The sequence below is a fragment of the Chiloscyllium plagiosum genome, unplaced genomic scaffold, assembly GCF_037043375.1.
Source record: "Chiloscyllium plagiosum isolate Xiang-an unplaced genomic scaffold, Cpla_swu_hap1 HiC_scaffold_17, whole genome shotgun sequence".
Classification (NCBI taxonomy): Eukaryota; Metazoa; Chordata; class Chondrichthyes; order Orectolobiformes; family Hemiscylliidae; genus Chiloscyllium; species Chiloscyllium plagiosum.
In genome coordinates, this window is record NW_028270155.1 from 68,294,741 (window position 1) to 68,307,482 (window position 12,742).

A 12,742-nucleotide genomic window follows, 5' to 3' on the forward strand; every position below is an offset into this window, starting at 1 on the left:
GGCCTGTCTCCCCAATATAGAGGAGGCCACATCGGGTGCAGGGGATGCAATAGATGATATGTGTGGAGGTGCAGGTGAATCTGTGGCGGATATGGAACTTCCATATCCGCCACAGATTCACCTGCACCTCCACACATATCATCTATTGCATCCCCTGCACCCGATGTGGCCTCCTCTATATTGGGGAGACAGGCTGGCTACTTGCGGAGCGTTTCAGAGAACACCTCTGGGACACCCGGACCAACCAACCCAACCACCCTGTAGCTCAACATTTCAATTCCCCCTCCCACTCCACCAAGGATATGCAGGTCTTTGGACTCTTCCATCGTCAGACCACAACAAAACGACGGTTGGAGGAAGAACGCTTCATCTTCCGGCTAGGAACCCTCCAACCACAAGGGATGAACTCGGATTTCACCAGTTTCCTCATTTCCCCTCCCCCCACCCTGTCTCAATCAAATCCATCAAATTCAGCACCGCCTTCCTAACCTGAGATCTTCTTCCCGACCTCTCCGCCCCCACCCCAGTCTGACCTATCACCCTCACCTTGACCTCTTTCCACCTATCACATTTCCGACGCCCCTCCCCCAAGTCCCTCCTCCCTACCTTTTATCTTAGCCTGCTGGACAAACTTTCCTCATTCCTGAAGAAGAGCCCGAAATGTCGATTCTCCTGTTCCCTGGATGCTGCCTGACCTGCTGCGCTTTTCCAGCAACACATTTCCAGCAATTGGTCATTCAGTTCATTGCTGATTATGCTGCTACAAATGTCAGTTGTGTTTTTCTGAAACAACACTCCCTGTTCTCAAATAGATTCATAGAGATGTACAGCACAGAAACAGAATGTTCGGTCCAACTTGTCAATGCCAGCGATATTCCCAACTCAATCTAGTCCTACCTGCCACCACTTGGCCTATATCCCTCCCCCTTCTATTCATATACCCATCCAAATGCCTTTTAAATGTTGTAATTGTACCAGCCTCCACCACAACTTCTGGCAGCTCATTCCACACACGTACCACCCTCTGCGTGAAAAAGTTGCCTCTTAGGTCCCTTTTTATATTTTTCCCCCTCTCACCCTCAGCCTATACCCTCCAATTCTGGATTCTCCCACCTCAGGGAAAAGATCTTGACTGTTTATCCTATCTATGCCCCTCATGATTCTATAAACTCTATAAGGTCACCCCTCTGCCTCTAATGCTCCAGGGAAAACAGCCCAGCCTATTCAGCCTCTCCTTATAGCTCAAATCATGCAACCCTGGCAATATTCTTGTAAATTTTTACTGAACCCTTTCAAGTTTTACAGCATCCTTCCATTAGGAAGGAGACCAGAATTGTGCTCAACATTCCAAAACTGGCCTAACCAATGTCCTGTACAGCTGCAACATGACCTTCCAACTCCCATACTCAATGCTCTGACCAATAAAGGAAAGCATACCAAACGCTACCTGCGACACTACTTTCAAGGAACTGTGAACCTGCATTCCTAAGCCTCTTTGTTCAGCAATATTTATCATTAAGTGTATAAGTCCTGCTCTGATTTGCTTTTCCAAAATGCAGTATCTCGCATTTATCTAAATTAAACTTCATCTGCCACATCTCAACCCATTAGCCCATCTGATCAAGATCCCATTGTACTCTGAGGTAACCTTCTTCGCTGTCCACTACACCTCCAATTTTGGTGTCACCTGCAAACTTACTAACTATACCTCCTATGCTCACATCTAAATAATTTATACAAATGACAAAAAGCAGTGGACCCAGCACTAATTCTTGCGGCACACCACTGGTCACAGGCCTCCGGTCTGAAAAGCAAACCTCCACCACTACCCTCTGTCTTCTAGCTTTGAACCAGTTCTGTATCCAAATGGCTAGTTTCCCCCTCTGCTCCATGAGATCTAACCTTGCTAACCAGTCAACCATGAGGAACTTTGTCGAATGTCTTACTGAAGTCCATATAGATCGCATCCACCGCTCTGCCCTCACCAGTCCTCTTCGTTATTTCTTCAAAAAACTCAACTAAGTTCATGAGCCATGATTTCCCATACACAATGTGTGAAACATTTATAAGATGCCTTGATACAATTGAGTTTGTACTTTATTTATAATCTTGTGTAGAATGCCTGCAGTCTTAGTTTTCAGTTTGTATGTTTTGTTCCAACAGCCTGGGAAACTAACAGAGGCATTCAAGTACTTTCTGCAGGGCATGGGCTACAGTAAGTATAAAAAAAAGACACATAGCTAGGCTTTTTACCTGTGACTGAGTGTGAACTGTTGTTTTTCATCCTTTTTTCAGCTTTATTTACAAAGAAAATATCTAAATTTAGACAGAGTACACAAGTCATACTGCATGAAATTTTTATATCTTGATGTTAACTCAAGTCAAATGGTGCTCACCAAGGGGGGTTACTCTCAGCCAGACTGTATTCACCCAGGGGATTATTCTTAGCTAGACTCTATATACCTGGGGGTTATTCTCACAGCCAGACTGCATTCACCCAGGGGTTACTGTCAGTGAGATTTTTGAGATTTACTAAAACCCCATGTTTTCATCATTGAGATCTTATGTTGCAAATTTTGTTGGTGTGAAGGATGATTTTCAGGAATGAAAACAGTGGGAGAAAATGTAAGGGTGATAAATGGGGAGCAGGTGAACAGAATATCTCATCTACTAGTTTGTGATTATTCAAACCACCAGTTCATCACACAAAATGCAGACTCTCTGTGTTAACATGGTGTGCATTAGTATGCCTTTGGCTCTGTATTTTCTTTTGTGTCTGTTGACTATTATGCTCACCTAAATGTAAACTTATCATAACTATCTGGTTATGTGTCAAATATCTGTATCTGAAAGGTGTGTTTCTACAGCTGAAGGATCAACCTTCTGACCAAGCCTTCACACCTATCAATGGAATGTGTCTTAATCTCATAGTGACTGAGTAGAATTTTGTGCTGAAATACTTGAAACTTGTGATTTTCAAATTAACAGCAGAAATCAAATTTAAGATGAAGTGCTACATTTTAAAAGGATTATTTTGTCACATAAATTGTCCATGAGTATAAATTCATTCATGAGTCTGCACTAATAGCTCTTTAATATGTTAGCTTAAAAATCTGGTAAAGTATCATGACCATGGGTCAAGACAGGACATACTATGAATGCTCTCAACTATTAATTCCAAAATGTCATTTTTAAGATGCCTAATATATTAAAAGGTAGTTGTGAATGTAAATTAATTGTAAATCCAGAAAGCGAATGATTTAATTAACACCTAAAATGTCAAAGAAGCTTCAGACTGGACTGTGGTCTTTTGTGACTACAAAAATAATGAGGGACTGACAACCTCGTGCTCATCAGCAAACCAAATCCCTGCACATTACATACAAACTGCGGACAGTTTGTGTTTTTCACTTTGAAAAATACATAAGGACTATATATTTAAAAAGCCAGCGTCACCCATAATGGAGTGGGCTAGTTGAACTGAACAGTCTCATATGCACCAGCCTGGGTTGAGTGTTAGACTTCTGTGAAGGTTATAGTAGAAGAACTATCTCATAGTTAGCCCTGTGTTGCAGATAAAGAACCTCTGTCACTCTTGACTTCTAGAAATCAGCTAGCTAGCAGCCAGATGAATAGAAAACCCTCTCTTATTGAGACAAATAGAAAATCCCCTCTGTTGCAAATTAATTTAAAAGGAAATCAAATCCTGCCATTAGAACCTCAACTGGCCAAAAAGAAATCTCAATTTTGACTGTTTAGCTATCACTGTCAAAGCCACCAGTAATTTCCATTGCTATAGCTATAATGTTCAGTTATCTACTCTATACAAACAATTCACAGACTGATCTGTATATTTGCTTTTTAAACTTTTGCCTCTTTTTACACTTTTATTTATAATCTATGTATATGTTGCATTATTAATTTTTGTGTTTACAAGTAATTCATTATTTGATAACTTGAGAAAGCCTGATTCAAATTTTAAAGCATTTGGTTTAGGAGAAACACAAAGGATTCTTTCCAAATTAATGTTGTGGCAACTGTCCGAGGGGTAGGTGAATAAAGAAGGGGAGCCAGTTCATCCATCCTCCACTGATAGTTTAATGGTTTGGGGTAACATATCTGGAACACTTGGAGCCTGTTGCTGTGAATTGAATCCACAGACAAAACTAAAAATTGGAGTGGGTGAATTGTCATTTTGAAACCAATTTTAAAGGAAAATTTGCATAAGGTTTTCTTGAGATTGTACTGCTCCAGCATAGAAATATCCACATTTGATGTTGACACCTTTCTAGCAGAATTAGGAGAAGTTATTTCTGAAGATAGTTAAAAACATTTAGAAAGGCACTTGAGATTAGAATTTTGCCCAAAAGGCAGAAAGCCTAAAATTTTAAAAGAGGTGACCAGTGGTTTACAGGTGCAAATTGATGACAATAATATGGATAGAGTTGTGAGATTGAAGCAGCAGAAATTAGATTTTCAAGAAAAAGAGAAGGCATGAGAAGGAGATGGAGCAAAGAGGGAAGATGTAGAGTGTCAGGAAATTCTGCAGGAGTTTGAGCTAAGACAGCCCATGCTGAGGACCAGGACCTAACTGTGTCCCATGAAGGTACTATTGGTTCAGACTTAAGGTTTGCTCATTTAATTCCTAAATTTGAGGAACAGAAGTAAATACTGTCTTGAAATGGGTGGCGCAACAGTTTAAGCGACCAGTCTAACATTGATCCTCGTAATTGCAGAATAAGCTTTTGGAAAGAACACAAAGTTTATTCTTGCCTGTGGAAAGTACCATTGGTTACAGGGCACTTTTTTTAAAAAAAGGCTATCTTAATTGTGTATCGGTTAATGCTAGAGATGTGCTGTCAAAAATTCTGAATCCTTGGGAAATTACCAGACTAGACTGAAAGTACCTGAAAAGGTTAGGTGGCTTGCTTTTGACCAGTGGGTACAGGCACTTGAGATGGAAGCCATTTACAAAATCTCCATGAAATAATTCGCCTGAAAGGAGTTTAAAGACTTCATCTCTCTCCCAGTAAAATTACATCTTGAGAAACAAAAAGTGATTGTGTTAAGGTGAATTCTTCCGCCGCCTTCGCCTCCGTGCCTTCTTCAATCAAGACTCTCGCCCACCCTCTGACGACCCCTTCTCCCACCTCCAACACACCCCGTCCACATGGACACCCCGTGCTGGCCTCCTACCTGCCCTCGACCTCTTCATAGCAAACTGCCGCCGCGATATTAACCGCTACCTGAACTCCCCCACCCCTCCCACCCACTCCAACCTCTCACCCTCGGAACGCGCAGCCCTCCACTCCCTCCGTTCCAACCCCAACCTCACCATCAAACCAGCTGACAAGGGAGGCGCAGTAGTAGTTTGGCGCACTGACCTTTACACCGCTGAGGCCAAACGCCAGCTCGCAGATACCTCCTCCTACCGTCCCCTTGACCATGACCCCACCCCCCACCACCAAACCATCATCTCCCAGACCATCCATAACCTCATCACCTCAGGGGACCTCCCATCCACCGCCTCCAACCTCATAGTCCCACAACCCCGCACCGCCCGTTTCTACCTCCTGCCCAAAATCCACAAACCTGACTGCCCCGGACGACCCATCGTCTCAGCCTGCTCCTGCCCAACCGAACTCATCTCGGCATACCTCGACACGGTCCTGTCCCCATTAGTCCAAGAACTCCCCACCTACGTTCATGACACCACCCACGCCCTCCACCTCCTCCAGGATTTCCGCTTCCCCGGTCCCCAACGCCTCATCTTCACCATGGACATCCAGTCCCTGTACACCTCCATCCCCCATCACGAAGGACTCAAAGCACTCCGCTTCTTCCTTTCCCGCCGTACCACCCAGTACCCTTCCACCGACACCCTCCTTCGACTGACCAAACTGGTCCTCACCCTGAACAACATTTCTTTCCAATCCTCCCACTTTCTCCAAACGAAAGGAGTAGCCATGGGCACCCGCATGGGCCCCAGCTATGCCTGCCTCTTCGTAGGGTATGTGGAACAATCCATCTTCCGCAACTACACTGGCCCCACCCCCCATCTTTTCCTTCGCTACATTGATGACTGTATCGGCGCTACCTCGTGCTCCCACGAGGAGGTTGAACAGTTCATCCACTACACTAACACCTTCCACCCCGACCTCAAATTCATCTGGACAGTCTCGGACTCCTCCCTCCCCTTCCTAGACCTTTCTGTTTCTATCTCAGGCGACCGAATCAACACGGACATCTACTACAAACCAACCGACTCCCACAGCTACCTGGACTACACCTCCTCCCATCCTGCCCCCTGTAAAAACGCCATCCCATTCTCCCAATTCCTTCGTCTCCGCCGCATCTGCTCTCAGGAGGACCAGTTCAAAATACGTACAACACAGATGGCCTCCTTCAAGGACCGCAATTTCCCCCCCGACGTGGTCGACGGTGCCCTCCACCGCATCTCCTCCACTTCCCGCTCCTCCGCCCTTGAGCCCCGCCCCTCCAACCGCCACCAGGACAGAACCCCACTGGTCCTCACCTACCACCCCACCAATCTCCATGTACAGCGCATCATCCGCCGTCACTTCCGCCACCTCCAAACAGACCCCAGCACCAAGGATATATTTCCCTCCCCTCCCCTATCAGCTTTCCGTAGAGACCACTCCCTCCGCGACTCCCTTGTCAGATCCACACCCCCCACCGACCCAACCTCCACTCCCGGCACCTTCCCTTGCAACCGCAGGAGGTGCAACACTTGCGCCCCCACCTCTCCCCTCACTTCTCTCCAAGGCCCCAAAGGAAACTTCCATATCCGCCACAGATTCACCTGCACCTCCACCCACATCATCTACTGCATCCGCTGCAGCCGGTGTGGCCTCCTCTATATTGGGGAGACAGGCCGCCTACTTGCGGAGCGATTCAGAGAGCACCTCTGGGCCACCCGGACGAACCAACCCAACCAACCTGTAGCACAGCATTTCAACTCCCCCTCCCACTCCACTGAGGATATGCAGGTCATTGGACTCATCCACCGCCAAACCACAACAACCCGACGGTCGGAGGAGGAGCGTCTTATCTTCCGACTGGGAACCCTCCAACCGCAGGGGATGAACTTGGACTTCACCAGTTTCTTCATCCCCCCCTCCCCCCACCTTGTCTCAGCCGGATCCCTCCAGCCCGGCACCGCCTTCCTGACCTGCAGTCTTCTTCTTGACCTCTCCGCCTCCATCCTACTCCGACCTATCACCCTCACCTTGACCTCTTTCCACCTATCACATTTCCAACGCCCCTCCTCCAAGTCCCTCCTCCCTACCTTTTATCTTCTCCTGCTGAACACTCTCTGCTCATTCCTGAGGAAGGGCCTGTGCCCGAAACGTCGAATCTCCTGTTCCCTGGATGCTGCCTGACCTGCTGTGCTGTTCCAGCAATAAAGTTTCAACTTTGATCTCCAGCATCTGCAGACCTCACTTTCTCCTTAAGGGTGACAGCCATGCTGGTGAATTATATTGATCTGATTCACAAATGCCTGTTCCAGAAGAAACTTTGTCCCTAGTCACGTCCAACCAACTGGAAAGATAGACTTGGAGAGAGTGATAGGAAACCCATGGAAGAGAGGGAAATACTGGGAGATCTTCTCGGGACAGAAAGGGTGGTGCTGAGATGAAAGGCGAGGCTAAGAAACCTGCATGTTTTAACAGCTGAAAGGTAAGGCATGAGTGGGCTAATTGCTAGTGTCTGTGGGAAAACCAGTGACATTTATTGGGTCACTGTGCGGAGACTGATATTCAGTCAGAGCATAGCAGACCAGATTTTGGCTCTAATTGCAGTTGTGGATTCCGGCAAATGCACTCCTGAGAATACAGATGAGGACAAACTAATTCCTGAAAGTTACCAGAATTTTGTATCCAAAGAAAGGGTAGCCACCTTTCCCCAGGCTGAAGTGAATAAGCCTATGTTCATATTGAGGGAATAGAGGGTGAGCAAAACTCTACTGCTGGGAGAAGGAGTTCCCCACCAGACAGCACAGTAAGTGAAAGGGATTGAAGGAGGGTGCATGCCCATCCCCTTTTACTAGGTACATCTGGAGTCTGACATTATGTCAAAACTAGCAGTTAAAACCAGTGTGACATTTTGTCAGAACCAGTGACCATAGAAGTCATACCTAGTTTGTCTGTGGACTGGTTCGATCTGCTCCCTGGCAATGACCTGTTGGGATCAAATAGCATTCCCAGGGTCTCTGAGAAGCCTGTTGAAGTCATTGAGGTTGAACAGTTTTAGGAGAAAGTGCCTGGCATTTTCCCTGACTCTGACCACCTGGTTTATGGCTGGATCAGCTCAGCCTGTGGAGGCTGAGGTGGCACTGCAACAAGAGTCTCTGATCTTGTTCTCTGAAATCTTTCTTTATTCTAGTCTAGAAAATGCAACAAATAGAGTCATAGAGATGTACAGTACAGAAACAGACACTTCAGTCCAACTCGTCCATGCCGACCAGACATCCCAACCTATCCTAATCCCATTTGCCAGCACTTGGCCCATTTCCTTCTAAACCCTTCATATATACTCATCCAGATGGCTTTAAAATGTTGTAATTGTACCAGCATCTACCTCTTCCTCTGGCAGCTCATCCCTTACATTCACCACCCGCGGTGTGAAAACATTGCCCCTTAGGTCCCTCTTAAATTTTTTCCCCTTTCACCCTAAACCTATGCCCTCTTGTTTTGGATTCCCCCACCCCAGGGTCTTTTCTATTTACCCTTTCCATGCCCCTCATGATTTTATAAACCTCTATAAGGTCACCCCTCAGCCTCTGGTGCTCCAAGGGAAACAGCCCAAGCCTATTCAACCTCTCCCTGTAGCTCAAATCCTCCGACCCTGGCAACATGCTTGTAAATCTTTTCTTAAACCTTTCAAGTTTCACAATATCCTTCCGATAGGAGGGTGATCAGAACTGTACACAATATTCTAAAAGTGGCCTAACCAATGTCCTGTCCAGCCACAACATGGCCTCCAAGCTCCTGTAGTCAGTGCTCTGTCCAATAAAGGAAAGCATAACAAAAAGCTTCTTCATTATTCTCTCTACCTGCGCTTCCACGTTCAAGGAACTATGAACCATCACTCCAAGGTCTCTTCGTTCAGCAATACTCCACAGGACCTTAACATTAAGTCTTGTTCTGATCTACCTTTCCAAAATGCAGCATCTCACATTTATTTAAATTAAACTCTATCTGCCACTCCTCAGCCCATTGGAAAAAATAATAATAAATAGAAGAAAAAATAATAAGTAGAACTTCCTTGCTGACCCAGCAAACTAACGCACTCTTAAAAGTACTCACTCGGACTGCTCACACTGAAGCACTCCCTGAATTCTATTGTATTAAAAATGAGGTTCTGATGAAGAAATGGAGATTCTCCTTACTGCCCAGCAAATGAGGACCAGACACTGATGCACCAGATGGTGGTGCTGCAACAGTATCAGAGGGAACTATTGTAGCTAACTCATGAAAGTCTTAATGCTGGGCATGTTGGTATATACAAAATGCATGCCCATATCAGCCAGCATTTATACTGACCACAACTCCACCAGGTAATAGGTAGGGCTTTGCAGAATTTGCCCCACCTGTCTGGTTCCGGAGAGGGGGCGGGGTGGACTTGACATATGATTCCCATGCCTGCTTTTGGGGAACCATTCAGCAAGGTATTAGTAGTCTGCATGTTTGATAATGTAGCAGAATTTGAAAACCATTCTCATGAGCCTGGCGTGGCTCAAGATCATTTGAAAATTTCCCTGGGATTAAATGAAAACTAATATGAAGTCAGGGTCTTGGCTTTTCAGCAAGGGGGTGTTTTAGTGCTCCCACACAAGTTGAGCACTTAAAGGCCTGGTTTAGTGTCTGTATAGTGTAGCAAAGAAGCTTGGATAAGTGAATTACTTGAGTGAGACTCCAGATCAGGGGGAGAAAAGTAAAGGCTGTGTCACGTTACATGATAAAGCAAGAAGGGCATGTGCCCGAAACGTCGAATCTTCTGTTCCCTAGATGCTGCCTGACCTGCTGTGCTGTTCCAGCAAGAAAGTTTCAGCTTTGATAAAGCAATACACGGCAAAGAAGGGGAGAAGCAGTTATGGGTCCGTCCAGTTGCTACTTATCTAGAGGATGTGCAGAGCAGTGGGGATGAATTGGAGGAATTTCTTAATCATGAATCACAAAAAGCTAGAATTCAAGTACAGTGGGTAATTGGGGAAGGCAAATAGAATATTTGTCTTTATTTCAAAGAGAATGGAGCATAGAACTAGAGAGCTTTTGCCAAAACAATACAAAGCAGTATTCAGACCACAGCTGTAATACTGACGTTTTGAGCCATTTATTTAAAACAAAGACATACTGGCATGGGTGGCAGTCCAGAGAAGGTTCATTATGCTGATACCACATATGGCGGGACGGTTATACATGGGGAACTTGAATAAGTTGGGCCTGTGCTCACTGAAGTTTAGAAGAATGAGAGGTGAACTTATCCAAATAGACAAATAGTTCCTAAATGATTTGAAAGGGTCAATATGGAAAGGTTATTTCCCCTTGTGGGAGAGTCAAGGGCCATAATCTCAGAATAAGGGATGTTTATGAGAAGTAATTTCTTCTGAGGGTAGTGAATCTGTGAAATTCTTTACTATAGAAGATGTAAAGGCTGGGGGTCATTAAGTTTTTTTTCAAGGCTGAGATAGTTTTTTTAATCGTAAGAGAATTAAGGATTATGGGGAAAAGGCAGGATTATCAGATCTCATCGAATAGCAGAGCGGACTCAATGGGGTGAATGGCCAATTTCTGTGACAACTAGTGGTCTTGTTTGTGAGACAGATTACAAAATTTCAATCTTATTTGAAATTTCTTCATTCGGTAAATTGTTGTTTTGGCTTATGGATCCCAAATTGATGTCATAAGAGCTTGCCATACTCCATAGAGGTTACTGATCTTTTAAATAATTATGGTAGAATCATAGAAGGTCATTCGGCTCACCATGCCTGTTTAGACCCACTTCCCTGCTAGGAATCTTAAATTTGCTTTTAAGATTCTTTCAAGTAATATGTTCTTAATAATTTGTTAAAAGCATTTTTTTTTTGTAATAATGGTTAATTTTTCAATTGTCTTTTTTATTGTTCCATACAATATGGGTATCGCTGGCAAGGCCAACATTGACTGCCCATCCCTAATTGACCTTAAGAAGAAAGTGTTGGTGAGCTGTCTTTTGAAAACTACTATAATCCATGAGGTGTAGATACATCCACAGTGATGTTAGGAAGGGAATGCCAGGAATCTGACCCTATAATAAAGATGGAACTGTAATTCCAAATCAGTGTGTTGTGTGGCTTGGAAGAGAACTTGTAGCTATTATGTTCCTGTGCATCTGATACCTTTGTTCATCAAGATGGTAGAGGCTTAGGTTTGGAAGGCGCTGTTGGAGAAATCTTGGGGAATGGCAGCGAATCTTTATAGATGGTACACACTGCTGCCACTGTGTTGCTAGTGGAGTGGGTGAATGTTTTGAGCTGGTGGATAGGGTGCCAATTGTGCAAACTATTTTGTCTTGGATGGGGTTGAGCTTCTCAACTATTGTTGGAACTATACTGTACTCATCCAGGCAAGTAGAAAATATCTCATCACACTTCTGAATTGTGCCTTGCAGTTGGTCTTTTGGGGAGTCAAGAAATTGGTTACTTGCTGCCAAATCCTAACTTTTGACATGTACATGTAGTATTTATATGGCAGGTCCAGTTATGTTTGTGGTCAATGATATTTTTAAGGTAATAGAGTTGATAGTAAGCGATTTTGGGAATGATAATACCATTGAATGTCAAGGGGGAGATAGTCATATTCTCTTTTGTTTGCGATAATCATTGTAAGGCAGCATAATGTTACTTGCCTCCTACTAGTTCAAACCTGGATGTCAAGAATGATTTTGAACATTGTGCAATCATCAGCAAACTAATGATGAATGGAATGTCATTAATGCAGCTGTAGACTGGAGAGCATAGTGATGCCCTGGAATTATAATTGACTTCTCAACAATGATAATCATCTGCCTTTGTACAATCCAAACCAGGAAACAGTTTTCTTCCTAATTCCCACTGACATCTGTATGTGTTCCTCCTTGCCATATATTGTGTTGTGCTCTGCCCGAAGAATATTAAATATTCATGTCATAAAGAGTGAAATTTAGCTCAATGATTTAAAGTAACTTGTCTTTACAAACATTACACATATGTACCTTGAGCCATAGGAGAACTGTATCACATTTATTGTGAAAATATAAACAAAGTGCATCAAAAATAACTTTTCACTGCATAGCTGGTAAGTCTGACTGGGTTGTGCATATGCATGAACTCAAGATGTATATTCAACACCTATTTCCTGGCACTAATGATACAAAATCCACAGGACTCCTGTAATTAACTTTACATGTAATACAGAATGCATACACTTTTAAGCAAGCAGCAAAAAAAAAGGTAAATTTTAGGAGGGAGTGACTGAAGGTTTAATTTTAATAAAAAAAAACTAAGACTTTAAAGATAACAAATGAACAGCCTGCAGGATTAAAGAAAGGAGCATGGTTTAGGTAGTCAGTGTAGGGGATGTGCAGGAAGCCAAAGGTCAGGAAATGCGCAGTGTTGGATCCTATACAAGTGATGGGCAAATCTAATTTACTGATACAGCTGTTTGTAAGATTTAAATAAAAGAGAAAATGGGCGATAAGG

At 44.0% G+C, this 12,742-nt stretch overlaps 1 protein-coding gene across 7 annotated transcripts in view; it reads left to right on the forward strand.

The window, feature by feature from the left end:
* The window catches only part of ndrg4 (NDRG family member 4), a 185,254-nt gene that overhangs the window by 166,719 nt on the left and 5,793 nt on the right, over positions 1 to 12,742 (forward strand). For all 7 annotated transcript variants that reach the window (XM_087996053.1, XM_043707294.2, XM_043707293.2 and 4 more), the window contains one exon: positions 2,164 to 2,215. In XM_087996053.1, coding sequence (XP_087852179.1) covers positions 2,164 to 2,215 — 52 coding nt within the window. The remainder of the gene's footprint in view (positions 1 to 2,163; positions 2,216 to 12,742) is intronic.